At 31.0% G+C, this 26,604-nt stretch overlaps 6 protein-coding genes across 10 annotated transcripts; 2 read left to right on the top strand and 4 right to left on the bottom strand.

The window, feature by feature from the left end:
* Nucleotides 1-233: 233 nt before the first annotated feature.
* On the top strand, nucleotides 234-1,136 carry LOC134838005 (mediator of RNA polymerase II transcription subunit 29). The gene is made up of 4 exons (XM_063853437.1): nucleotides 234-497; nucleotides 557-643; nucleotides 706-846; nucleotides 903-1,136. The coding sequence occupies exons 1-4, from the start codon at nucleotides 453-455 to the stop codon at nucleotides 1,104-1,106; spliced, it is 477 nt and encodes a 158-aa protein (XP_063709507.1). The 5' UTR covers nucleotides 234-452; the 3' UTR covers nucleotides 1,107-1,136.
* On the bottom strand, nucleotides 1,119-3,405 carry LOC134838002 (facilitated trehalose transporter Tret1-like). The gene is made up of 5 exons (XM_063853433.1): nucleotides 3,291-3,405; nucleotides 2,978-3,234; nucleotides 2,698-2,926; nucleotides 1,524-2,274; nucleotides 1,119-1,463 (listed from the first exon to the last, which is right to left on the bottom strand). Exons 1-5 carry the CDS (start codon nucleotides 3,308-3,310, stop codon nucleotides 1,119-1,121), a joined length of 1,602 nt encoding a protein of 533 aa, XP_063709503.1. The 5' UTR covers nucleotides 3,311-3,405.
* A 1,028-nt stretch (nucleotides 3,406-4,433) lies between these two features.
* Nucleotides 4,434-6,842, bottom strand: LOC134837046 (facilitated trehalose transporter Tret1-like). Its single transcript, XM_063852358.1, has 6 exons — nucleotides 6,731-6,842; nucleotides 6,403-6,674; nucleotides 6,163-6,344; nucleotides 6,058-6,104; nucleotides 5,422-5,646; nucleotides 4,434-5,362 (listed from the first exon to the last, which is right to left on the bottom strand). Exons 1-6 carry the CDS (start codon nucleotides 6,745-6,747, stop codon nucleotides 4,489-4,491), a joined length of 1,617 nt encoding a protein of 538 aa, XP_063708428.1. The 5' UTR covers nucleotides 6,748-6,842; the 3' UTR covers nucleotides 4,434-4,488.
* Nucleotides 6,843-7,742: 900 nt separating this feature from the next.
* LOC134837512 (facilitated trehalose transporter Tret1-like) lies at nucleotides 7,743-9,857 on the bottom strand. The gene is made up of 4 exons (XM_063852894.1): nucleotides 9,638-9,857; nucleotides 9,351-9,579; nucleotides 8,935-8,969; nucleotides 7,743-8,869 (listed from the first exon to the last, which is right to left on the bottom strand). The coding sequence occupies exons 1-4, from the start codon at nucleotides 9,855-9,857 to the stop codon at nucleotides 7,743-7,745; spliced, it is 1,611 nt and encodes a 536-aa protein (XP_063708964.1).
* A 963-nt stretch (nucleotides 9,858-10,820) lies between these two features.
* Nucleotides 10,821-20,723, bottom strand: LOC134836723 (facilitated trehalose transporter Tret1-like). 5 transcript variants are annotated; one of them, XM_063851921.1, is made up of 6 exons: nucleotides 20,663-20,723; nucleotides 13,270-13,412; nucleotides 12,947-13,212; nucleotides 12,662-12,890; nucleotides 12,148-12,182; nucleotides 10,821-12,088 (listed from the first exon to the last, which is right to left on the bottom strand). In XM_063851921.1, the coding sequence occupies exons 2-6, from the start codon at nucleotides 13,272-13,274 to the stop codon at nucleotides 10,941-10,943; spliced, it is 1,683 nt and encodes a 560-aa protein (XP_063707991.1). In that variant the 5' UTR covers nucleotides 13,275-13,412; nucleotides 20,663-20,723; the 3' UTR covers nucleotides 10,821-10,940. The 5 variants fall into 5 exon arrangements, with proteins under 5 accessions (XP_063707991.1, XP_063707993.1, XP_063707995.1 ...); XM_063851923.1 differs by lacking the exon at nucleotides 20,663-20,723 and adding an exon at nucleotides 20,089-20,163; XM_063851925.1 differs by lacking the exon at nucleotides 20,663-20,723 and adding an exon at nucleotides 20,029-20,107.
* LOC134837034 (proline-rich protein 2-like) lies at nucleotides 16,168-18,477 on the top strand. The gene is made up of 6 exons (XM_063852346.1): nucleotides 16,168-16,560; nucleotides 16,618-17,016; nucleotides 17,073-17,244; nucleotides 17,305-17,493; nucleotides 17,551-17,922; nucleotides 17,982-18,477. The coding sequence occupies exons 1-6, from the start codon at nucleotides 16,324-16,326 to the stop codon at nucleotides 18,161-18,163; spliced, it is 1,551 nt and encodes a 516-aa protein (XP_063708416.1). The 5' UTR covers nucleotides 16,168-16,323; the 3' UTR covers nucleotides 18,164-18,477.
* Nucleotides 20,724-26,604: the final 5,881 nt, after the last annotated feature.

The following is a 26,604-nucleotide window of genomic DNA, read 5'->3' as shown; positions in this document are numbered from 1 at the left end:
TAATTTATTATAACTATTAAAGTCATTAAAGTTTATTAATTGTGAATAATTTTTTTTTTTTGAAAAAACAAAATACATATATTAAATTACCTAATTTAAAAAAAATTAATTAAATCGATAAAAATTGTCCTATTTCGTAATAAAAAGAATTCATCACATTCAATTAAATAAATTAAAAAAAAGTAATTAATTAAAAATTCATTTTAAAAAGTACATTCTAAAGTTTAAAGCTCCAAACTCTTAGAATATTATGAAAAATTTTTCGAAAAAAATTCATCTTGTCAGAATCGGAAAGTATCTGGAAAAAACCCTGAAAATTTTTTGAATAAAAAATTTTGAATAAAAAGAGTGCATAAGAAAAATCTGGCAACCCTACTTAGAATTGGATCAAAACAATCAAAAGTTGCAAGTTTAAGTTTCAGCAAAAATTGTAGAAAAATAAGGATTTTAAGATGAATATGCCAGTTCAGATGCCTCCCCAACACCCACCACAAATGGTAAGTTCTGCTTTTAATCGTAAATAACAATTATTTTTCACATTTTTTGGTATTTTTAGGGTCAATTAGCACCACCGCCTCAAACCAATTTGGACAACATTTCAAAAGCGAAGCAATTGCTACCTTTGTTGCGAGAAAACTTGGCCGTAAGTGTCATTTTTATATTTATTTTTCACTTTATCTTACAGAAATTATTCATTTTTAATAGAAAACTATCAACGCTGCCTCCCAAATCATCCACCACAACAATCAGACTGACGGAAAGGGAGTCGATAACTCTGCCGCAATTCGCTACGATAAATATCTCGAGGATTTTTACTCGGTTTGTGATCAAATTGAACTGCATTTGGTATGTTTAATATTAATTTTTGTCAGAAATTTCATTAAACTTTGTGTTTTTTTTAGAAAACAGCAAAAGCCGTCATCGAACAAACAAATTCATCCATCACCTATGTTCCTTTGGCCGTCAATCACACACGAATGGATCCCATTCCGGAGCAAAATACAATCTCATATCCCCAATATATTGACTTGGTGCGCACACAAATCAATTATTCCAAGGAAATTTACGACACTTTATGGAGTGCCGCCACAAATATTTGCGAATAAAAGACTTTTGGTTTAGTTTAAAAGTTTTTGTGATACAATTTTTCGATCTGAAAGTTTTTTCTTGCTGTCCGAAAAGTGTTCTTCGATCTCTTCCAAGGTCTTGCCCTCCGTTTCCGGCAAAAAGATGTAAATAAATATCGTTCCAAGGAATCCGATGGCACCGTAGAGACAAATTGCGCCAAATAATGAAATACTGGTCTCGAGATCGTAGTAAGTTTTGATCGAAATGAAGAACATTGTGTAATTTAGAGCTGCCGTCAGTCCAGAAGCGAGTCCACGTGTTTTGTTTGGATAGATTTCGCTTACCATGATCCACGGTACAGAGATAATTCCGACATTTGTGCAGAAAGCAAGACCCTAAAAATGATTTTTTTCAAAATTTTTCACAAAAATATGTTAAAAAAGTATAAAATTTACCAAAAACAGTGCCATGGCGATAATTGAAGCACTTCCCCCAAATTCTTGATCACTCGGAAGTTTGTCGAATGACGTCAATCCACGTGGCAGCTCTTTCCACGTATGAATTGCAAGTCCGATACTCAATACAGTGATACCTCCCATCGAGACAATCGTCGTTGTACGTTTCCCAAATAACTTTACGCCAGCTGCACAACCCAAATTCGCCAAAACTCCCACAACGCCAATCCATACCGTCATTTGGTTCGGCTCGATTTGATATTTTTCGAATATCTGAATGTAATAAGGACGCATCGAGGTTGCTGTCGTGAAGCACGAGAAGAAAAAACACGAAAAAATGATGAAAAATGGCTTCATTGTGTTTTTGCGGAACAGTTCCTTCCATCGTTGTCCCAGACTTGGTTTCGGATGATTGCATTTTTGTTCGGTTTTTTGGCAGGCCACACAGCGGTGCGAGTCTTCGTTGTACCGTTGAATGTCGTGAAACTCTTGTGCGACATTTTCCTTTGGCACCCAGCCACGGAGCCATTGCAGCGATTTTTGCGCTTCGGCTTTTCTGCCCTTCGAAAGGAGCCACAACGGAGTCTCGGGCACTAAGCTGACGGCAAACATCGTAAAAACGGGAACAATGCAACAGAGGAGGGCGGTATTGCGCCAATTGGTGGAAGCTCCGATGAGGTAAAGAATAAAACAGCCGAGCGCATAACCGATTTGCGCCATTGAAATCAAAATTCCACGAATTGAGGGCTCACTAAAAAAATTAAAATTGGTTCTTTTATTTTATTTTAAAAATATTTTATCAAAAAATTTTAGAGGAAAGGTCAAAAAAATTTTTTTCTTGTTTTGAAATACTATTTAACATGAAATGACTGAATTTAAAAAAGTTTTAGCTGTTTAAAAGCATTTTTGTTTTTTTTTTTAATATTTTCTGATTAAAGAAAATTAGTCACGTGACCAAAATTAAATTTAAAAAAATTTTGAGTTGAAATTTATGAATAACGTACCTACAATAAAATCTTAAGCATTTAAATAAAATCTAAAAAAAATATTTTCTTAATTAAATTTTATCACCTCAATATTTTTTTTAATAAAATTTTTCAACATTCTCGACAAAATTAATTAAAATTAATTTGAAAGCGGTCTAATTTTTTGAAAACAAAAAAAAAATACTCACGATATCTCTCCAACATAAGTGATAACAGGAGCTTCCATAAATCCAACTCCAAGTCCCAGCAGTAAATTAGCAACAAACACCATTTCAATGCTCTGCGCAAAATAAAGCATCAACCAAGCAGCAATATGTGGCAAATTAACAACGATCATTGCACGTTTTCGACCCAACTTTTCCACAATCACCCCTGATAAGATACTCCCAATCGGTTGACAAATAAAGGCCATGCTTGCTAAAAATAACGGTCAAATTTTTTTTTATCACATGTGACTCATTAACTCACCAAACCACGATGCATGCGTCTCCGTAAAGGTAATAACCTCGTCGATATCTCTGTTCCGAATGCCTCGCAATGCCGGAATCGCAATTGTGGGAAAGTTCATTGCCATTGCCAAATCCAGAATAAGTAAATTTTGTGCCGCGCTGGCAAACACTTGTGGCAAAATTCGCCTAAATGCACTAATTGGCTTCACATTCGGTTGTTTCTTGAAGTATTCGCTCTCCATGAGGCTCAATTTGTGGTAGACACCCTTTTCGGAGCTGAAAGGATTTGATTGAAAATTCAATTGCGTCACACAAAAAAATGTATTTATTACTCTTCTTGTTTGTAATCCATGATTCAAAATGTTTGAATGAGATTACAACGTAAAATGAGAGACGGAATCGCGGGTGAAGTGCATTCAAGTTCACCACCGTAGACTGACTAAGAGTTTATCAGTCGTTTCAAAAAGGTTTTGACAGATATATATATTAAATATTACTGCTATCTCTCGTTTGTTGTAAGAATATGAGTGTAAAATACAATAAAATCATTTAATTCTAAGTCGAGCATCTACGCCAGATACGAGTTCATCTTATTTGTGGACAACAAATATCTAAATTAGGGCACAATAAAATGTCGAAAACGTATTATTTTGCGAGGAAGACCACAATTTTCATCTATATTTATAAAATTAGCGGCACCCTTGATCTTCGTTTCACCTGTAATTTTTTTTTACAGAAATTCAACCCAAAAACTATGCAATAAACGCAATTTACAAATTAAATTTGAATAAAATATGATGAGGTATGCAATGAATTTTACATACATATTTAGGAGTTTTTCTTGATTTTCCACGAATTTTTCCAATAATCCTTTTAAATTTTCTATTTCAAAATTTTTTTTAGTTAAACCTGACATATAGAAAAAATTCTTAAAATGATTCGTGAGGCAGAATTTGTGTTATTTCGTTAAAAATTTTTTTCAATCGTTACATAATGAAATGAAAACTAAAAATTTTTTATAAATTTTGTAACAAAACAATTCAAATTTTTTCATTTTTTTTATACAGTGTCAGGTTTAAAAAACAAAAAAATAGACGATTAATGAAAAAATTCGGGAAAAATAAAAAAAAATTATAAAAATGGCACGTAAAGTTCATTGCATATTTTAATTTTTTTTTTTTCAAAAATTACTTTAATTGCAGAGTTTTGGGCAAAATTTTTAATGGTGAAACAAAATTCACGGGTTACACTAGTTTCCCATGTTTTTGCGTTAAATCTCAAAGAAATAATGAAAAACCTACGTTTAAATGAACTCCGCTAATATTTGCACTCAGATTACTCGAAATATTTGATCTAAAGATAGGACAATGAACGGCGTCATTAGAGATAAGAAAAACAATTACCATGATTACTGTACATAACTTAAGATGATGAGGTAGAAAATCCGAAGAAAACCACGAGGTTTTAACTGTTACCTTGAGGAAACACATTTTTATTGCAAATATTTTTTTTTTTTCGTTCAACAGACTTTCATCGCTTAATTGTTACGGTGGTTGGTCGAATTTTATGGTCGCTCAACTTGAGACTGTTATCAGAAAAGTGCGCTTCAATTTCTTCGAGCGTCTTTCCCTCAGTTTCGGGCAAATAGTTGTACATGAAGAGTGTGCCAGCGATCGCGACGAATGCATAAAAGCTAATCATTCCGAAGAGACTGATCGATGTCTCCAAACTGTAGTAAGATTTTGTCGAAGTAAAATACATCAGATGCACGCAAGCTGCCGTTATTCCGCTAGACATCGATCGCGTTTGATTCGGGAAAATCTCGCTAATCATCACCCACGGAATCACGGTGATGCCCAAATTTGTGCTAAATGCCAGTGACATAAAAAGCACAATTGGCGTGTAAGTCTCTGGTTTTCCGGTGAAATCAACTTTATCAAAAGAACTCAGGCCATACGGGAAAATTCGCCAAGAATACACTGCAAGACAGAAACTAAAAACTGCAGTACTCGTCATTGAGGCAAGAACCATTTTCCGCTTGCCAATTATCCGGATGCCAACGACAGCGGTGATATTTCCGATGAAAGCCGTGACACCAACGAGAATCATCATGAGACTCGGATCGATGGCCATGTGATATTTTTCGAAAATTTGGATGAAATATGGACGCATAGTTTGCACGATCGATACGACCGAGAAGAAAAAGCACATGAGAATGATAAAAAGTGGCTTTAACGACTTTTGGCGCGTGATTTGCTTGATTTTTTCCCCAAGAGTCGGTTTGGGGTGCTCACATTTGATGCCTTGTCTCTGGCAGGGACGACAATAGTTGGAGGTCTCGACATAACGACGCATTTGGTGGAACTCTTTTTTGACTGTCATTGGAGTTACCCATCCACGTAGCCTGGAAATTCATGAAAAAATTGTTAATTTAATGAAAAAAAAAGTGAAAAATTAATTTACCATTGAAGTGATCTCAATGCTTGTACTTTGCGATCCTTTGAAAGAAGCCAAATTGGCGTTTCTGGCACGAATGTGAGACAAACAATTGTAATCATTGGGACTGCTGATGCAAAAAGAGCTGTATTTCGCCACGTGGTTTTTGAACCGACGATGTAAAGTAGAGCTGCACCCAGTGAGGACATGACACTTGCAAGGGCTGATAGAATTCCACGGACAGAAGGTTCACTATTTGTAAGAAAAAATATAATTAATTTTAATGTATTTAAGGTAGGTACTGATAAGAAGTGCTAAGATTTAAAAAAAATCATTAAATTGATATATTTTGAGAAAAATTATCAATTTTTAGCATTTTTTACCAAAATTTTTAAGTTATAAAATTAATTTCAGGTTAAAATTTAAAAAAAATAGATTTTTTAATTTTTTTTAACAAACTTAATTTGGTTGCTCTAAAATTTAAATTTAAAAAAAAACTAATATTTAAAAATCTACAATTTAATTTAAAAAAAAATTCTTAGTTTATTTCAAAAAATTCAAATTTTTCTTTAAAAAAAACTTTGTAAAAAATGCTGAAAATTGAAATTTTTTTCATTATTTGTCAATTTAAAGTACAAACACAAACAAAAAGATTACACGTACGTAATTTCTCCAACGTAAGTCAAGACAGGTGCTTCCATAAACCCAACCTAAAAAAAATTTTATAATTTTTGGCATATCATAAATTTAAGAATAAGATAAACTCACTCCTAATCCCAGCAAAATATTTGCAGAAAAAACAGTTTTCAACTCGGTTGCATAATACAACATCAACCATGCCGCAATGTGAGGCAAATTAACGATCATCATGGCTTTTTTACGACCCAATTCTTCCAAGACTATTCCGGATAACGTACTTCCAATGGGCTGACAAATAAACGCAAGACTAGCTGAAATTTCAAATTTCCTTAAAAATCGAAAAAAGCAGGAAATTTTGTATTTTCTTACCAAACCACGATGCTTGGATGTCATTAAACCACAAAGTCTCCTCGGGAGCTCGATTTCTCACACCGGTCAACTGCGGAATCAGTACCGCGGGAAAACTAATTGAAATCGCCAAGTCCAAAATTAACAAATGTTTGACGCAACTCGCTAACACTTGTGGCAAAATCCTCCGAAAAGCCGAAACTTCTTGGATTTCCGCTGCTCCGGTTTTTGTATTAATTTTTCCATTATTTTGCATCAACTGGACATCCTCAATTGTGTAGCCGACTTCATTGCTGTGGCAGAAAAGCACATTAAAAACGTGAATTTTCATGTAAAATTTGTATCTTACTCGGAATTAACATCCATTTTAAACGTTATCGTCCAATACCAAGTCACCCAATTGACGGAAGCTGTTGAAATGCGGAGAAGATGAGACGAAAAATCTCAAATTACATTGAAACTTTATCAAGATAATGCTGTTTAAACATTTTAATCAGCAGCTTATCAATTGCGTGAGGACCGAACTCACAGTATATCAGAAATGAGAGAAGGATCTGCCTCCAAAGTGAGGCGACTTGATTATTTGTAGCTAACCAACTTCTCATTTTTTTTCGTGAGAGACAAAAAAACAAGTCAGGTACCTGGAAAATTATGAAGTTTTGTTGTTACTGTTGCTCTCGCGTTTATTTACAGAATTATTACAAGATAATGTTAATCCAATGTTTGTGAATTTTTGTCTGAGCATTAGTTAATTAAATAGAAAAAAAATATGTAGTTTTGTCACAACAACATCCAACGCAATGTCAAGAGTGTTGTGTACTGAAATTAGATAAGATTGGCATTAAGAGTCATTATGCATCACTGATCAAGCCGTTCAATGAAAGCGACTTTGATTTTTTTTTAAAATTCAAATGAAACAGAATAGTTTTGTTAAAAGCTAAAATTTTAGAATCGAAAAACCGGAAAAAAATTCAAAAAATACCAAAATTTAAAAAAATGTTAAATTTTTACAGTATTACAGGAATAATGTGCAAAAATTTTAATTGTTATATAGGTTCTAAACAAACAAAAAAAATCTTACCTAATTCTTGATTTTCATTTTATTTTTTATATCAAAAATTTAAAATTAAATTTTTCTCATTATGCATAAAATTTTCAACAAACTTTAGAAAAAAAAATATTTTTGTAAAACATAATTTTTAGAAGAGATTTTGATTTTTTTCACATTTTAGTCATTTTGGTCTCATAAAAATTTTGGGTTTAATTTAAAGTGGCTTACGTTAATTTTATTTTTGTTTCAGAAGAAAATTCTAAATTTTCGAAAAATTGATTGTATTTCAAAACAACAATATTAACTTTTTTCAATTCTTTTCAAATGCTTTGTTGTCATGAACTTCTGACATTGCATTTTGATTTGTGTCCACTTTAATATTTTTCTGAATTTTAATATCTGTCAGTTTGCGCTTATTATCTGAAAAATGTCTCTCAATATCTTCCAACGTGCATTTTTCCGTCTCCGGAATGAACAAAAATATAAAAACAAATCCAATTGCTCCAATTACTCCATAAAATAAAATTGTTCCCCACACTGCCAAAGCTCTTTCCAGATCCAAATAAGTTTTGGTGGTGATGCAACTGATAAAAGTATAAAATGCCACAATCAATCCGCCAGCCAATCCACGAGTTTTGATCGGAAAAACTTCACTAATTAACATCCACGGGATAGGAACGATTCCCACATTTGTAGCGAATGACAAAATCAAGAAAAGAACGAATGGAATGTACGTTAATCCGTCTTCAAGTTGCTCCGATGGACCTTTCATGTGTTTGTCAAAACTCGACCATTCATGCGGGATCACCATAAAAGCGTACAATGCGAGTGCAAAGCAACTGAGACTCGCAAAAGCCATTGAAATCAGCGATAATCGTCGTTTACCGATAAATTTGACGGAAATTGTGCAAACGATGTTCGCACTCGTTGCCATAATGCCAAAAATTACACTTGCCCAGTTCGAGTCGATCGGAGAATCAAAAGTCTCGAAAAGTTGTACGAGATACGAGCGCATGGCGTGCATTCCACTCAGTTGATAGAACGTGAAAAATGAGAGCACAAGCAAAAATGGCTTCAATGTTCGTTTTCGCAGCATTTCTTTCGCTTTTTCACGGAAACTTTCGGTATGAGAGCAAATTGTGACTCGCTTTTTCTGACATGGAATGCATTTGTTCGCATTTTCGTTGTAAAATTTCATTTCGCTGAACTCTTGGATTACAATTTCTTCATTTGCGGCTCCACGAAGCCATTGAAGACTTTTAAAGGCATCTTTCTCTCGATTTTTGGAAAGTAACCAATACGGACTGTCGGGAATAAAAAGGCATGAAATTGCTGTCACGATGGGAACAGAGCAACATATCAAGGAAGCGGTACGCCACGTGGTCTGCGTTCCAAGAAATAATAAAAATGTAAATCCGCTGCCTGCAGAAAAAAGTGCTGAAATGAAAATTTAAAAATAAAATTGTAATTTTTTTCATGGAATTTTAATTTATAATATATACCTGCTGACGTCATGACTCCACGAATACTTGGCTCACTAAAATAAATTTGTCAAATTTTTAAATTAAAATATGTAAGGACTTTATTACATATTTTCAAAATTTGGGAACAAAAATATGGAAGCAAAAAAAACTTTATTTTTATAAGATAAGATTCTTTTGATTTTTTTTGTTTAGTTAAAAAAAAAAAATAAATTAAAAATTTTAATAAAATAGGCAAAACTTGATCAAAAAATTTAAAATTTTAATTTATTTTATTTAAAATTTCTAATAAAATTTTTTTAAAAAATAATATAAGTTTAATCATTTTTTTTTTATTTTTTTTTAAACACCGTAAAAATCATTTTTTATTAATTTGTGAATTATTAAACTTTTTTGCTTTACTCGAATAAAATTATTTATTAGAAAACTTAACTTACGTGATCTCTCCAACATATGTCAAAATTGGTGCTTCAATAAATCCAACCCCAATTCCGAGAATAACGACCGCAATAAATAATTCAACGACACTGGAGGCAAAATACAGCATTAACCACCCAATAATGTGAAGAATATCAACTAATATCATGCTTTTTCGGTGTCCCAAGTACTCAAGAATCACTGCAGATAACAGACTCCCAAACGGTTGCGAAATGTAAGAAACGCTTGCTGTAAATAAAATTAAATTTTTTAATGCTTAAATTTATTTTAGGTCGAAAAATCTCACCAAACCAACTAGCTTGAACATCCGTAAAACGTAAAAACTCATTTTCATCTCTATTCTTTAGGCCTGTTAATGCTGGTATGACAATTGTTGGTATTGCTACTCCCATTCCGAAACCAACGAAGAGAAAATTCATCGCTGTGCTTGCAAAAATTTGAGGTAAAATTCTCCTAAATGTGGATTTTTCTTCCTTTTTGTTAAATTTTTCTTGAGTTTTATTCATTTTTACAATTCTAATGCTGATGTTTATTGGTCAAAAGTCGATAACTGAATGAAAAATCAAAATTAAACATGTTCACAAAATCACTTGATTTTCAAATCTACAAAAATCCGAAAAATAATATTTTGCGAAGTTGTAAAACTACTAATCGCATAGCATTGTATCTACATAAATTGGTTAAATTTGAACATAGCTATTCGAGTTCAATAAATTCTAGAAGTTACATGAGAGCCATATTTCATAAAATTAACTGAAGCTCACATGTAAGCAATTGAACAACTTTTTTTTCAAAACAATTTGAATATTTTAATTGGATTTTCTTTATTTATTAATGTTCGACTAGTTATGCGTTCAAAATATGGGCCAATATTTCATTGTCGGTCAATGCATAACTCAAGTTGACCTGAAAAACGCACATCTGATACTTTGTATATGAACGATACGAGAAACAAGGCGTTCCCATCTTACCGTTAACGTTTAATTATCTCACAGGTGATTCAGGCAAGTACAAATTTTTTCATATTATTCAAAATCCAAAATAATAAGAAAGAGGGATACCGAATAAAAACCTTCAGTTTTTGAGTAAATTTTAACTATTTTTGTATTATTTTCTATTTATTTTTAAAGATTTTCGATCCATTTTTAAAGAAAAAAAAAATATTTTGAGTAAAATAAAAATTGCCAAAAGATATTTTAAAAATTAAATTCAATTAAATTATTCTTTTTAATTTTTTTTTAGAAATTTTTCTTGCTAATTTCAAAAATATTTCAATATTTTATTAAAATTTTCAAATTTTTATTTTCGAATATGTATTTCGATTCGTATTTTCGTATTTGTAAAATATTTTTTTATGTCGTTTTTTAACAGTTTTCATCATTTTTTCAATTTCTAACAATAAAAAAATTACCTTTATTATTTAGTTTAAGAAATCAGAAAAAATATAAAAACTTGAAAAAATTGCACTTGCTTTAATCTTGAAAAAAAAAATTAATTAGCTAACAATAATAAAATTTTATTTTGAATTTTTTAACTTTAGATATACTTATAATAATAGTAATTTTACACACAAAAAATAATAAAAAAAATCAAGGCGTTTCAAATGCTTTGTTATCACAGCCATTCGCTTCTGGCTTTCCCTTTTTACCGCTTTGTGCATTCAAAATATCATCAAAACTGGTATTTTTCTTGATTTTCCTGTCAGTCATTTTCCGATTGTTGTCCGAAAAGTGCACCTCAATGTCCTCCAATGTTCTTCTTTCAGTCTCCGGAACCAGCATAAAGATAAAAATGAATCCAAAAACGCCGCAAATGCCATAAAAGAAGATTGTTCCCCACAACGACATCGTCCGCTCAAGATTCAAATATGTCTTTGTTGTTATGAAGCTCATGATGTAATTCAAAGCAGCCACAAGTCCACTTGCCATGCCACGTGTCTTGTATGGAAATATCTCACTCACCAACATCCATGGCACGGGCATGATTCCGACACTCGTGGCGAACGAAAGCGTGAAAAACAGGATCATCGGAATGTAGTTCAGGCCGTTCAAGTCGTGAATCGCTCCCTTATCATGTTTATCGAACGAAGACCAGCCGGGCGGAAGAATTTTGTAAGCATAAAATGACAAAGCGAGACAACTGAGACACGTAAAGGCCATCGATATAAGCGATAATCGTCGTTTTCCGACAAATTTAACGCAAATCGTGCACACAACGTTCGCTAGGAAAGCCATGATGCCAACGACAACCGTTCCCCAGTTCGAGTCGATGGGAAAATCGAAAGTTTCGAAAATTTGTACGAGATAGGGACGCATTCCGTGCATTCCACTAATTTGGCAAAAACCGAAAAAGGCAAGAACAAGGAAAAACGGTTTCAACGTTCGTTTACGGAGCATTTCTTTCGCTTTTTCGCGGAAACTTTCCTTGTGCGTGCACGTGGCGACTTGATTTTTCTGGCATGGAGTGCATTTGTTGGCGTTTTCGCTGTAACGTTTCATTTCGCTGAATTCCTTGGCGACTGCTTCCTCGGAGACCCATCCACGGAGCCATTGTAGCGATTTGAGAGCATCTTTGTCGCGATTTTTAGAGAGCAACCAGTAAGGTGTTTCAGGTACGAAGAAAATTGCAATTGCAGTCGAAATGGGGACCATGCAGCAAATTAGGGAAGCAACGCGCCACGTTGTTTGAGTGCCAAGGAAAAATACAGTCGAGAATCCTAAAGTAGCCGCAATACCAGCTAGTAATAAAAAAAAATAAATTAAAATTTGATTTTTATGAAAAATGATCAAAACGTACCGGCAGCCGTCATAATTCCACGAATACTTGGCTCACTGAAAATATAAAATGATTTAATTTTTAAAATTAATAAGCCGCTGAAACCAACAAATTAAACTCAATAGTTTTCAATCCTAAAATCGAGTGATCCAAAAAAAAATCGAATTTTTAAATTCAAAAACCATCAAAAAATTCAGTTAAATGAAATAAAATAAAAAAAAATAAAAATTAAATAAAATAAATTATTTAAATTATATTGAAAATAAATAAACTTTTATGTTAAATTACGAAAAACTTCTTTGGGTTGAAAATATTTTAAAACGTATTTTTTTTTTTTGAAATAAATTTATGATTTTATAGTTTTTTATGATTTATGATTTTTACAAAAAAAAATTTTTCAGATTTTCTTTCAGAAGATTTTTTTTAATTTTTTATTAAAACAGTGATTTTATTTTTAAAAATTAAATGAAAAATATAGAAAAAAAATTTGAGCAAAACTATTGAGTTTCATTTTGAACGACTAAAAGTTACTCACGTAATTTCTCCAACATAAGTGATGATAGGCGCTTCCATGAAACCAACTCCCAATCCAAGAAGAATTGCAGCAATGAATAATTCCGTCACACTTCCAGCAAAGTAAAGCATGAGCCAAGCAATAATATGAGGAATATTCACCAAAATCATACTTTTCTTTCGTCCAAGTGGTTCAAGGACAATTCCGGATAGGACACTTCCAATAGGTTGACAAATATATGCAATACTTGCTAAAAACAAAAAAGTTTATAAGAAATTTCTTTAAAAAAAAAAATAATTTATTTACCAAACCAACTAGCTTGAACATCCGTAAACTCCAGAAATTCATTTGGATCGCGGTTTTTTAAACCCCTCAACGCAGGAATAACTATCGTTGGAATCGAAATTGACATTCCCAGATCCAGCAACAGGAAATTTTTTGCTGTACTTGCCAAGACTTGAGGTAAGATTCGACGAAAGTTGCTGACCTCTTGTTTTTCCTCGGGTTTGTTTGGTTCCATGTTGCTCGGCGTTTCACTTGCTTTAAATGAGCTCAAGGCGTAGGTAGTTTTCCTATGTTTGTTTTAATTAAAATTAAATAACAGCAGTCTCGAAAATACTAAGTATTACCCCATATTTGATTAAAAACTTTGTTCGGTACGAAAGACGATGGTAAAATGAATAAAAACTAGAAAAGTTGTTCAACGACTACAATCTTCGTTTCTTCTCGTATTCTCCTTTCACAAATACATAGTCAAATCAAACGTTAATATCTGAAATGAAAAAAAAAACATTAATCCACCAGTTGAAGAAGCCATTTGAAAAATAATGGCAAAAAAACTTGAACCAAACTAATATTTTTTTGAAAAAAGAAATTAAGGCTTTTACAAATCTGTTAAAAGATTTTGTTATATGTCCCAAAAATTACCCTTTTTGAGGTTTTTTTTAAAAAAATTTTCAAGATTTTTTTAAAACGTAAATTTCAATTTTTTTATGTCGGAATTAGTTTGCAACATGTTTTTTTTGATTATCTTTTCTAAATATTTTTTTCACAAAATTAATAAATTTTTTTTTTCACTTTTTTATAGATTTTTTACAGTTTTAATTTTTTTTTCAAGTTTAATAAATTTAATTTGTTTTTATTTATTTTTGTATTTGTTTTTACGAAAGAAGGAAGATTTTTTTTTTGAAAAATTGTTAAAATTAAATTGTTTAAAATTTTAATTTACATTAATAAATTTTCTATGACTTTAGACCGCTCCAAATAAAAATCAAAAATAAAGTCTGATGTCCCATTTTAAAAGTCAAAAATCCAAGATAAATATTTTTTTTTTGTGTATTTTTATAATTTTTCTAGAAATTTTCCAAAAATTTTAATTTTTGTTTTGAAAATAATTTTTTATCATGAATTTTCTTCCCTAAAAATATTTTTCAAAAAATTACTAAAAATTTTTTTAAATTTTCTCATTTTAAAACTTTCACCCCTAATTTTATTTTAAAAATTTTTGAACTTTATTTTTGATTTTCATTTGGAGCGGCCTTTCTATGTTTTGCTTTTTACCTAAATATTATTGTAAGACAAAAAGTTCGAAATAAATTTGAAGTAGCCTAAAAGACGTTTTTATAGTTGCAGTACAAAACAGTTACTCTCAAACCACATTCGATATCCATAACTGTCATGCAATAAGCAATCGCAAAAGCTTTATTTTAATTTAATTTTTTACTAGAGCGTATTTTGAAACCTCACTTTCACTAACCATCCTTCATTGTGAATCTTCGTCAATCTCAGTCAAAGACCCTAAGTCACTATTTTTTATTACGCGAAAGCGCTAAAAAAATATTTATTTTTTGTTCAGACATCTCTTGTTTATTTGTTTATTTTTTGCGTCAAAACACATTTCTTCGAGGTTCGATACTTGAAAAAGTGGGTCATCATCATACTCCATCATCGACCGGTAAAAATCACATGACTAAAATGACGTAAAAAAAATCAACACAAAAAATATTGTGAAAGAGTTTCACAAAAGCTCCCATCAGAGATTGTTGACCTTTTTAGATAAATTATTTGTCGTTTTCGTTAATAACTTAATAGAAAATCGATGCAAAGTGAGAGCTGTAAAAGTCCTTGATCAAGTTCAATGTTTTTGTTGACAAACAAACAATCTCACACACAAAACAGTTAATTCAGTCGCGTCACGTGCAAAAAATATTTTATACGTAAACTTATGCATACAACTTTGTCTCGTACCGTAGTTAAATATTTCATTGAACATTTTAATAATAATCTATTCGATGCAGGAACAGGTAGTGCACGATCTTTTATTTGATAATTTGTACAAAAAAAAAGTTTTGTTCGTACAAAAAATGAATTAAATAACTTTTAATAATTTTTTTTACGACGAAACATCTTTGGAAGGTAACAAACTAAACAACATGGAAGTTGAATAATTAGTTTTTTGTGACAATGACACCAATTTTCGATTTCATTTCAAAGAATTTTAATTAAACATGGTCTATTCATAATTATTTAATGCACTTGATGACTTCCAACATTGTCAGATCAACAATAGGAAATGAACGTTTTTTGTATTCATTTTTTGCTTCTTGGTGATTTTTGAATAAAACGAACAAAAAAAAACAAAGTTAGGTAATACCAATGAGGTGCAGAAACAGGTTTATTATTTTTTTTTACAGGATGACTTGAATAAATATGGCAATTATTTGCAGATTTCACATTGAAATGTTTTTGTGCACAAAATTTTCGATGTTTTTTAAATGATTCAGTTTATAATTTATTCAAAGCTGAGTTATTAAAAGGAGGATATGTGAGAATTTTTGCACGATAATTTGAAGTACGTCAATGAATATTCAATTTATTTTGAGAAATTTTTATCTGTGAAGGCAAAAGTTCGAGAACCTCGTTAATAAAATTTAAAAAAATAATTTTTTTAATGAGAAATGAAAAAAACACTACTCAATATTAATACTTTTGCTTAAAAATCACTTGAAAATATATAAATTTGTTTTAATTTTAATTTTTAAAAGTGCAAAAATAAAAAAAAATTAACTTTAATAAACGATTTTTGATCCCGAAACACTTTTTAAATTTCAGATTTTCTATTATTTGTAATTTTAATAATTCGAAAATTTACTAAACTCATAAAATTTAAATTTCTCTCGTGTTTAAAATAATAATTTAAGTCAAATTCGAATAATCACTCTATTAAAATCAATTACTTTGCGCGATAAAATTACTTAATTCAAGTTTTTATGTAACGAAAAATTAAATTTAATACCGGTAATTCAATCTTTCTCCGTTGTTCGCGTCTTTTCAGATCACAATTCAAACAATAACTGAATGAAGTTCGCGAATAACAGCGTGCCGTTAATGTTTCAACCGATTCACAACCGATTTTTAACCGAAATTCAACCGATTCAAATTCAAAATCGGTGCGGAACGTTTTGAAAAATGAAATTGAAACTGATGTGCAAACGAAACGCACTGATTCGAAACTGGAACGCGACAAACTGAGCTTCTGTTTTGAACAAAAATTAAAAAATCGCGATATTTGTGTGTAATTAGAGTGAAAATCGCGGTATTGGTGTGTTCAAAGTGTGCCCTTGGTAGTGTTCTAGCACTTGCTTATCAGTATTTTGACGGAAATCTATTAGTTGTGTGGAAAAATGTCGGTAGCATATTCGCATCAGAATCCTGGCAATCGAAATCCGCCAGCCCCGCCGTCGACTGCGCAAATTCAGAAGATCCTCGACGAGAACTCGGGTCTCATACAGACCATCCAGGACTACCAGCAGATGGGAAAGGGTCACGAATGCATGACGTATCATCAGGCGTTGCACAAAAACTTGGTCTATCTTGCGCAATTAGCTGATTCGACGCAAAACATCAATCAACTTTTGCCGGTGAGTCATTGAATTTTTCGCATTTCGTCGTGTAAAACTGACTTTTGGCGTTTTTAGCCTCCTCATATTTTGCAACAACAACAATCGCAGCCGAATCAGCCGCCATCACACGAACAAAACATTCCTCCGACACAGCCGTTGCAACAACCGCCAGGTCCGGCTGGTCCGCCAAATCAGCAACCTCCTGTATCGACGGTAGGTCCGCAACCGCCACAAAATCCGCCAGCACAAGGACAAAATTGGCCTAATCGACCGGGAGCTCCTGGTGGTCCCGGCGCTCCAAATCAACCGGTTTCGCAACCAAGTGGACCGAATCCGGCACAGCAACCGCCTCCCGCAACGCCACCACGAACAAATTCGGCGAGTCAAGGTCAACAGCCGCAAACTCCCCCCGTGCCACAATCGTATCCGCAATCGTGGGGACCTAATAGGCCTGGGCCGCAGCATTATCCACAGGTAAAAATATTTTTTTTTAAATAAAAATTAAATTTTAATATTTTTTTCGTCTTCAGCATTATCCTCCTCAGCCGTATCAAGGCGGTTATGGACCTTATCCGTATCAACAAGGACCTCCCCAGCCGTATCACGCAAATATGCCGCCTAATAGTGGCGCTGCTGGTCCTCCGGCAAATCCTGCTTATCCTCAAACGTCGCAACATCAACAAGGAGGACCAACTCCTGCAGGTAAAATCCATAAAATTTAGTTTGAAATTTTTTTCACAAAGAAAAAAAATTGAATTTTAGGCTCTTATCCTCCCGGTCCGCCCCAAAATCCTCAAATGTATGGTCCGCAAGGACAATATCCGCAACAAGTTGCTCCACCACCCGGCGGATACGGTTACGGACCAGGTTATGGACAAGTTCCTCCACAAAATCCCGCTGGTTATGGTCCTCCAGGACAATATTCGCAACAACATTACAATCCTCCGCCAGGTAATTCGTTCAAATTTTCATTCCACGACAATTTTTTTCAATGAAAAACGCTTACAGGTGCTTACACTCCTCCACAAAATCCCCCGGCAAATGCTTCGGGACCCAATCCCGCGACATCTCAAGCACCTCCGAATGCAGCTCCCGCTGCCAGCAACTATCAAAATCCAGTTCCAAGTCCCCAGGGTCCTCCAAATGCTCCAACTCCGCCAACTTCGTCTGCAGCTCCCACAACAAATCCGTCGCAAGCACCTCCTGGCGTTCCCCCAAGCACGGCTCCGTATCAATCGCCGCCAAATACGCAAGGAAGCACGTATGCCGGGCAAAATCAAACGCCTGGACAACAATTGCCGCCGCCAGCAGCTGGAGCCCCCAATCCCGGAGCACCAAATGCCTATCAAGGACCTCCTGCTGGACAAAGTTATCCACAAGGTATGCGAAAATTAATTAAAAATTAAACAAAAACTTGATACAAAAAAATTTCTTTTCAGGAAATTATCCTCCTCATCAAGGATATGGACATCAAGCTTATCAAGGATATCCGCCACCAATGGGTCAAAGCGGTTATCAAGGTGGCTATCAGAATTATCCGCAAAGACCTGGTCCACCGGGACAAATGCCGCCTCAGCAAGGCCAATACAACTATGGTGCGCCATATCAGCCACCACAATAAAAAAAAAACAAATGAACAATTTAGACTTTTGAGATTGAGACAGAAATCTCATGGATATTATCGAATTGAATGTAGTTTGTGCATAACTAATCGTGTTTTAACTTAATTTTTTATACTATCTTTGTGACGTCCCTTTCTTGCTCAAAAGAAGAAAAATATCTTTTTTTTACTACTAAGCAGAATATTAATTTTAGTAGTAGGACAGTATTTACCGCAAACTTTTATCCCATAATTATTATTATATATTATTAGTTTTAGTGCATTTTAAATTTTTTTGTTTTATTTTTTGTATTTTTAGGATTTTTAAAAATTTTAATTGTAAATGACAAAAAAATATGCAAATAAATGCCGATATCTGGTAAATGATCGTTTCATTTCTGACGTTGTTGTCTGATAAAGTGCTCTTTTGTTAATGAAAGTAAATTTGAAACGGAAAGACGTTTTATCTTGATTGATATCTTACGCCTTTTTGCTACACTAATCACATGGCAGCGAGTTTTTGAGAAAATCAACCTTGATTTTTTTTATATTCTAAATTATATCACCCAATTTAATATTTAAAATTTTTTGAAACTAATTTTTATTAAATAAAAATTGAAAAAATTTTTTGACTTGAAAGTTTGAATTAAAACCTTAATATTTGCAAAAAAAATTTAAAAATATTTTTTTTTACATTTTGAAATTAAAATTTACAGATCAAAATATTTTTTTTTGAGTAAAATTAATTTTTTAAAAAAATATTTTTTTTCTCCTTTAAATATTTTTTGGCAAAAGAATTATAATAATATTTATAGCTATCATTTGATTTTTTTAAATATTAATGTCTTTTTTATATTTTTTTTTCGATGTTATTCACTTTTTTTTAAAATATTTTTAAATTTTTAACTTTTCATTATAAAAAACTTTTTCATAAAATTTCAAAACATTGGTAAATTTTCTCAAAAAATCGCAAAAATGATTCACTTCCAAGGTCGCACGTGATATTTTTATGGAAAGACAATCAAAAGAACACGCAGATCGCAGAAAAAGTTTGAATTAGCAACATCATAAACTTTTCTTTTTTTGTTCCTTGACTGAACTTCGCAACATGTTCAAACGCAAAATCGCACAGAATGAGAATTCATAAAAAATATACGTAAGCTGCGACAACAATTAGAGTTCACTCATGTTTGAAAAATGTTGTTTGTTTATTTTTTTTTTCACTCGACACAGAAAAAAATTCACGTTTTATTTGAGTAACTCAGGAAATTCCATATATTTAAAACGGGGGATTTAAAGATGATAATTTGCTGCAAAAATAATAATCGCACCGAAAATGGCAAACAAAAAGAGCTCTTCAATGATAATAACTTTATCGAGTTTGGGATCATCTTTATGTCCATTCATGTAATTGAACACGATGATGATACCTTTGTGACTTACAATTAGCCATTAAAAAAGTCTATCTAATGACAATAAATAGCGATTCGCACTCTGGCTGTTTTTATCTAATTTTTTTTTTTCATGAAAAAAATGTGTCACGATCAGATACCTGCTGTTTTCCAGCCATCACAATGATTATTTTCTATTACAATAGAGTTCTTTTGTTGTTACAAGTTTGCCACATGTGTATGTTTTATTTTTTAATGCAAACTTAAATCAATTTATTCTGACGTTTATGGGAACTTTATTTGATTATTATTTTTAATCGACAACAATTGGAAAAATCACAGATGTCTCCTACTTTTTTTTCAATAATATTTAAAAATCAGGAAAAATATGCAAAAATATTTTTGTTAAAAAATTCGCACCAATTATTGTTTTTTTTCGTTTGGGAATTTTATTGAAATTTTTAAAAAATAGTTAAAAACAGATTAAACTTTTACTTGGATCACAAAAAAATCTATTGAAAACAAAAATATTTGCCATTCAAATAATTTCCGTACTTTTTGTGTATTTTTTTTTTATTTATTTTAGTATTTAATCAAGCTGTGAATATTTTATGTCTACTTAACACGACGATTGCCTATTTGAAACTGAATCGAAAAATGTGTGAACAAAGTTTGATAGTGCGGTAGTGAGGTTTTGTGTTTGAATTGAAATTATTATCAATGAAAATGTTGCTGTAAAGCTTGTCAAAATGTATTTAAAGTAAACACAAAAAGTGATTTAAGTGATGTAAATTGTGTCTATTTGTGAATATAGAAGATATATGATGAGTCATTGTTACGTACGAACAAGATCAGGAAAGTTTTTACTTGGGATGATGATAAAGAAATGATAAAAGTGTCTTTAATTGATTAATGACAAAATTTAAAATTGTTATTAAAAAATTTGAAATCACCAAAAAATTTTTTTAGAATTTTAGGACATTACATTTTTTTTTGTTTTTATATAAAGAAATAAAAATTAAACGTATATAGGTTGAAATTTCATCAAAGATAATTTTATCTTAAAAATGCTTTTATTTAAATTGTAAGGGAAAATTTGAAATATTTAATTATTATGAAGCGATCTTACCGAAACAAAAATATATGGAAAGGTATCACGGATGCAAGGAGTTAAAACAATTTCCGTTTCCTCGGAATGCAATAATACAAATATAACAAGGTAAATAATAAAAACATCTTTCCTTATCAATTTTCTATGAACTAGAGTCTAGAATGATTCTTCTAAAAAAAATAATTTGAGTTTGTTTTGTTTGTTTACAATAAGTCAATTTAACGATGTAACAAAATCTGTGATTAAAAAAATACTAATTTAAGGCTGTTTTAATGTTTGGTTGAATTCTGATGATTTTTTCGATTTTTTTCTAGAATTTACCTTGAGGGAACATTAAATGTCCACCGGTAAACAATGGAAAATTCCTAAATTTATGTGTTCTGCTATTATTCAAAATTGAAGAAATGTATGATTTTATTCGAAAAATTAAGGAAATACAAGATTTCACTTCGTCTTGAATAACTTTCCTGATTGACTGTACTTCTTGAGATAGGTCAGTAGTAATATTTGCTGACATAGTACGCTTCATATCCATAATAAGTTCAACGACATTCGACATAATGAATTTTAAAAAAGGAATTTTGAATCTCAGCAAGCTTAGAGTTGATGTTAGTTGTTGATTTATATCGCCAAAATGAATTTTTCGTTTTTTACCGTTTGATACCGACACAAAATATTCAAATATTTTTGCAAAAAATACTTTAAAAATGGTTTAATTTTGAATTATTTTGTGTTATTTGCTATTTCAAAATGTTCTAATAAGGTTTTATTTTTCCAAAAAATATTTGCCATTCAAAAAAAAAATATTTATACTTAACACGACGATTGATATATAGTGGCTAAACACAAAAAGTGATTTAAGTGATGTAAATTGTGTCTATTTGTTTTTCGATGTCATATATTATGTAAAAATAGTACTATTATTATTTTATTAATATTTCTAGTAATATTATTTGATAATATGAAAATAATTTTTTTTGTTGTTATTTTAAGTTTTTTTTTCGATTTTCTGTAAAAAAAAACTATTAAAATTTTAAACTAAATAATTAATTAAATTAAATAGTTAACTAAAATATTTTAAAAAATTAATGACTTAGTAAATGAAAAAATAAGTCACATAATAGAAATAGTAATAGAAATATGAATTAAAACAATTCAAATTGTTGCCACTGATAATGAATGTATTTCATGCATTTTTATGAATTTCAAAAGTGGAACAAGGGTCATCCTTATTTGTAATAAATTCATCTTTAAACAATATTTCAAACAAGAATAAATAATAATTAATTCTTATCAAAATTCTTTCTACATTCCACAACTTTTGATGACGCACTTTCTTCTAGACTCCAAAGTTTACCTTTAATCGGAGTGTCATTCTTTGGTCATTTACTGTCTTTTGAATTTTTCAGACAAACAATGATAAATAATAAAAATTCTTTTTGTCATTTCATTTCGTTTCTTATCACGTTCGAGATTCGGTCTGGACTTTTCTCTTGTTCAAAAAAAAAAAAAAAAAAAAAAAAAAAAAAATGAAGAAAGAACGAAAGAAAGTAATCAGCATGAAGGCAAGTCATTCAACAAGCTGGTCGCGTGTCGTCTTTATCATCATGTTTTATTTTTCAAATCGCAACAAAACACGAGTAAAAGCTCTCTGCAAATAATATTCTCTTGTAACTGTTTCTCTCTTTGTTGCATTGGCGCGCAGTCTAGGTACTCTCATAGCATTGAACTCCACAGGTTGTTTTGATGATGGGAAAATTAGCGTTCATTGTGCTGTTAATGCCCGTACAAATGCAACAACTCCATTATTCATCTGGCGGCACACAATGATAAATAGGTTTCATGGCAATTTTTTTGCAATTTTTTATTTCTACGTTAAAAAAAGAAAAATTGACATTGAACTTTTTTTCCCTTTTATTTTGCAGAAAATTTCTTCCACGAAAGGAAACCGTTTTAAACGTTTACAAACAATGCCTACGTTAACGGGAATTTTGTTGTGCGCCTACTGGTACTATTTTTACGCACGTATCGTAGGTTTTTTGCTCGTTATTTGTATTTTCACGGTCCTTTTTCCCGTTTTTTCAAGTACGCATCGTACAGCTGTGTTCGAGTGTTTTTATACGCAACCTGTTTGAGCTCGTGCATACGTTGGGGAGTGCGTACCAAAGCCATGTGTTTTTCGCGAAAGTAAGTATTTTTCAAGAGAGTTTTCAATTGACACGAAAAAAAAAATAAAGGACGTGAGTGTTTTTGCCTTATAAGAGGACACTATCCCCCTTTTTTTATGATGAACTTGAAAAAAAGGAGCAAAAACTACATTTTTGCCATCGTTTATTTACCAGACAAACGTGACTGTTCTAGTACAATGGCACTGCGCATGCAGCAGGTTGTTGTGCGTATCTCGTATTTGTGTTGGCTCCTTTTTGACGTACAAAGACGTACACCCAACACACACAGGCGACACACGAAAAATTGTTGTGCTGAACAAAATGATGAGCTTTTGAGAATCGTGAGTTCAGTCTTCGGGCGGCCGTCAATTGAGAAACACTTGAAAAAAGAAATACAGGGAGGAAAAATCTTGCTTTCCCCCAAAAAAAAAAGAAGAAAGAAATATATTTAGATATTTACTCTCTACCTACCTTCGATAGAAATAAAACGGTGAGCCTCTCGCAATACGAAAAAAATTGTGTCTGTAGAAGATTTAGTGTCTGCATGGCGAAATGTAAGCAAGAGAAGGAAACACAGGATAAATGCCTTTAGCACGAACCACCTGTCGGATCTATAAATAAACATACACACAGCGACATGTACCACAATATATAATTCATAAAGCAAATCTACATACCAGCAAAGCTGCAAAAAAAAAAAATAAATATAGAAAAAATACGTTAGAGAACAAAATTGGTGCTGAATATTGCATATTATCATACCAACCAGATATATTTTCGTGTGTTTGCTTATTGCCTGTTGAATGAAAATTGAATCTTTTTTTTTGTTCGTGCTGTTAAAGAGGCAATAACAAGTGAAAATGTTTTATTTTGCATTTTAACACACATAACCTCCATCATACACGTAGAAATTCTATGAAAAAAATGTGCATTAGTGGAAAATTGAATTAAAAGATAAATAAAACAAATATGGATCTACTTGGATTAAAAAAATTGAATAAAAAATAAATATTTGTGTTAGAAAGAATTGTTATAAATAAAATAGTAACACAGAGAAAAGTAAGAAAATTGAAACAAATGACAGACAAACACTTGCGCTAACAAAGGTAAGTTCAAAGCGTTCAAAGGAAAATTTATGCCATGAAATATTCAAGTTGAGCGTTTATTTTGTCGATATCGATGCTACTTATACGGATGAATACATAAATGTTTTGTCATTAAAAATGAAATATGATTCCTTTTGCCAGAGAAATGTAAGACACAAGTGATATGAATGCATAATATTTAAATAGCTTCTGAGGAGCAATTGTATTTGCTTTGTTTGTTGGTGCAGGAGATATGATTGATTTTGAAATTATATCGAAATAATGGGAGTTACTTGTGTAATTTTTTATTTATAATATTATAAAACATTTTTTTTTTCAATATTTTTTTTTAAATCGCGAAAGTAATTGAAATTTATTTATGATATATATTTTTATTTATAGACATACTCTGTTTATTTTTTTTCATCATAATGAATCGTAATCGAATATTAATTAAGATTTATTACAATTTTTTGTATACTTATATTTAATGAATTTAATTTTTCTCTACTTTTTTTTTATCTCTCAATATTTTTCAACTTTTTTTTATTTCTCCCACTTTTTCTCAATTAATAAAAAATATTTAATAAATTAATTTAAATTATTTTTTTACACCTTTGAAAAATGTTTTAAAAATAATAATTACAAAAATATTTAAAAAGTTAAAAAAGTAGAAATTAAAGAAAATAAAATTGATGAAGCGGAAAATTCGGAAAAAAATCAAGTAAATGTTTTTTTTAAATACAACTAAATAAAAAATAAATACTGATAAAAATATAAAAAAGCAACAAAAAGCAAATTATTTTTTTTTTAATAAATGAGTCAAAGTAGAAAAAATAAAAAAAAATTAAAAAGGTGAAAAAATTTAAAAAAGTAAAGGAAAAATTGAATGAACACTCGGTCTATTATTAATTATTTAATTAATTAAAGTACCTTTATAAATCATATCAAAATAATGTTTGTTTCGTTCATGTTTTACATTATTGATTTTTCCTCATTTATAAATATAAACTTCTTATTTGTACAAGTTTTTATTAAAAAATTCTTTTTGTTTGTTTGAGCTTTTGTTTAAACCTTTATTTAATAACGGAGAATATATTTTTCATCAATTTTAAAATTAATCTTTGACGTTACAAAAAATCAATAATAAAATTCTCTCTCGTGGAAAAAAAGAAATAAATTTAAAGCAACCGTAAAGAAATTCATTTAATATTCTTTTTAAACCGTAAAACGAACGTAAAAAGAATTTTCAGCTTATGACATCATATCAAAGAACATTTTTAAGTGAATTTCAAATATATTTCTTGTATTAATATCCTTACTTTTACCTATTTTTAGGGACTGTTTAAAAAAGAAAATGAAATAAAAAAAAGTTCTGTCAAAAATTCACGATGAACTTGTTTTTACACAAAATTAATTTGCATACATCTTTCTGTTTACTCCAAGTTTGAACATTTTTCTCGTTTTGCATAAAAACAACGAAAAAAACGGATCTTACTTTTTCCCATTTTGACAATTTCCTGAGGACATACATTTTCACAAATATTTTACAAGAGCAACAACCTTTCACTGAATTAATTTATTTTTGATCCTTCTGTTGATACATGATGTTATGTCTCATTTTTTTCTCTTCTTAAAATTTAGTCCGTCATAACAAAAATAATTGTTTTATTCATTAAAATTTTTTTGGGCTCTTATGAAAATTAGCTTATAAAATTTGTCGAGAATTTCAGAGAAACGACTTTTGTAATACATGTGGATTAAGTCGTTTTGTTGTATGAATACCTCTGACAAATTTACGACATTTCGTAATCTTTATCCTCGTTCAATTAATCACTCTCTCTCTCTTATGCGATGTGTGTCATCCTGTCATGATTTTAACGATTTTTTGTTTCCTTTTTTTGACAATAAAAGGACATGATTTTCAGATCTTTTCAATAATTTTTGTCAGTTCATATGTAGTTCAAAATGTCTTTTTTTTCTTGGAAAAAAGTAACGAGCGAGAAGTGAAAAAGTTAAAAAAAAAAATCAAATTTACCATAAATTCTTTGAAGTATAATTTTAAACACATTTTTTTTGTGTGTATGAGTGTTCGAGAAGACACATATACAAGATTTAGACGAAGCAAAGAAGGTCACAAAAAAGGGTAAAAACGAATCTTTTGCCTTCTTTTACAAAAAAATATAAAAGCCGAGAAAAATAATATAAAGAAAGGTGAATGTTCACATAAAAATCTAAGCAAATTGGATTTTGTGATGATTTAAATCGTTATTTTGTCAGGAAATTACACGAGTAATGTTAATGGCAAAGAAAACACACAAAAAAGGAATTAGATGTCTGGGTGACATGGCGCAAAAGCACTTCGACCGAGTCTAAAAGTGAGGAAAAAATACAAGGAAAAAAATAATAAAATAAAATAAGGAGAGAAAATAACAAGATGGGATCTTTAAATAAATAAATGACTAACGAGAGAAAGGTGGAGAGGAAGACTGATGACTTTTTGGCTTGTGTTTGATGCTTTCTTCTCCACATTAATAATTAACACCGAGTCCTTTGTTCACATTTTCTTGCATCCAACGATGGTCAGTTTGCTTTTGACAGCACAAACAGTGCTTTTGAGTATTTTGTTTGTTACGCTCTTTTGAAGTCTACACAAAAAAAAACCGAACAAACAAAAACTTTTAAATACAGGATACACTTATTTCCA

Source organism: Culicoides brevitarsis, chromosome 1 (genome assembly GCF_036172545.1).
Source record: "Culicoides brevitarsis isolate CSIRO-B50_1 chromosome 1, AGI_CSIRO_Cbre_v1, whole genome shotgun sequence".
NCBI classification, from domain to species: Eukaryota; Metazoa; Arthropoda; class Insecta; order Diptera; family Ceratopogonidae; genus Culicoides; species Culicoides brevitarsis.
Note: the sequence above shows the minus strand (reverse complement) of the source record. Positions and strands in the feature narration are given on the sequence as shown.

Coding starts and splice junctions, on each gene's coding strand:
- LOC134837046 (XM_063852358.1), bottom strand. Junction 5,647..6,057: donor ACTTACGTTGGAGAAATTAC/GTACGTGTAATC, acceptor TCTTACAAATAG/TGAACCTTCTGTCCGTGGAA. Junction 5,363..5,421: donor GCATTGAGATCACTTCAATG/GTAAATTAATTT, acceptor ATGAATTTCCAG/GCTACGTGGATGGGTAACTC.
- LOC134838005 (XM_063853437.1), top strand. CDS start 453: ATGAATATGCCAGTTCAGATGCCTCCCCAACACCCACCACAAATG. Junction 498..556: donor CCCAACACCCACCACAAATG/GTAAGTTCTGCT, acceptor TGGTATTTTTAG/GGTCAATTAGCACCACCGCC. Junction 847..902: donor ATCAAATTGAACTGCATTTG/GTATGTTTAATA, acceptor TGTTTTTTTTAG/AAAACAGCAAAAGCCGTCAT.
- LOC134838002 (XM_063853433.1), bottom strand. CDS start 3,310: ATGGATTACAAACAAGAAGA. Junction 2,927..2,977: donor GACGCATGCATCGTGGTTTG/GTGAGTTAATGA, acceptor CGTTATTTTTAG/CAAGCATGGCCTTTATTTGT. Junction 1,464..1,523: donor TCGCCATGGCACTGTTTTTG/GTAAATTTTATA, acceptor AATCATTTTTAG/GGTCTTGCTTTCTGCACAAA.
- LOC134837034 (XM_063852346.1), top strand. CDS start 16,324: ATGTCGGTAGCATATTCGCATCAGAATCCTGGCAATCGAAATCCGCCA. Junction 16,561..16,617: donor ACATCAATCAACTTTTGCCG/GTGAGTCATTGA, acceptor TGGCGTTTTTAG/CCTCCTCATATTTTGCAACA. Junction 17,017..17,072: donor GGCCGCAGCATTATCCACAG/GTAAAAATATTT, acceptor TTTCGTCTTCAG/CATTATCCTCCTCAGCCGTA.
- LOC134836723 (XM_063851921.1), bottom strand. Junction 12,183..12,661: donor ACTTATGTTGGAGAAATTAC/GTGAGTAACTTT, acceptor TTATATTTTCAG/TGAGCCAAGTATTCGTGGAA. Junction 12,089..12,147: donor TGGAATTATGACGGCTGCCG/GTACGTTTTGAT, acceptor TTTTATTACTAG/CTGGTATTGCGGCTACTTTA.
- LOC134837512 (XM_063852894.1), bottom strand. CDS start 9,857: ATGAATAAAACTCAAGAAAAATTTAACAAAAAGGAAGAAAAATCCACA. Junction 9,580..9,637: donor TGTTCAAGCTAGTTGGTTTG/GTGAGATTTTTC, acceptor TTTTATTTACAG/CAAGCGTTTCTTACATTTCG. Junction 8,970..9,350: donor ACATATGTTGGAGAGATCAC/GTAAGTTAAGTT, acceptor AATTTATTTTAG/TGAGCCAAGTATTCGTGGAG.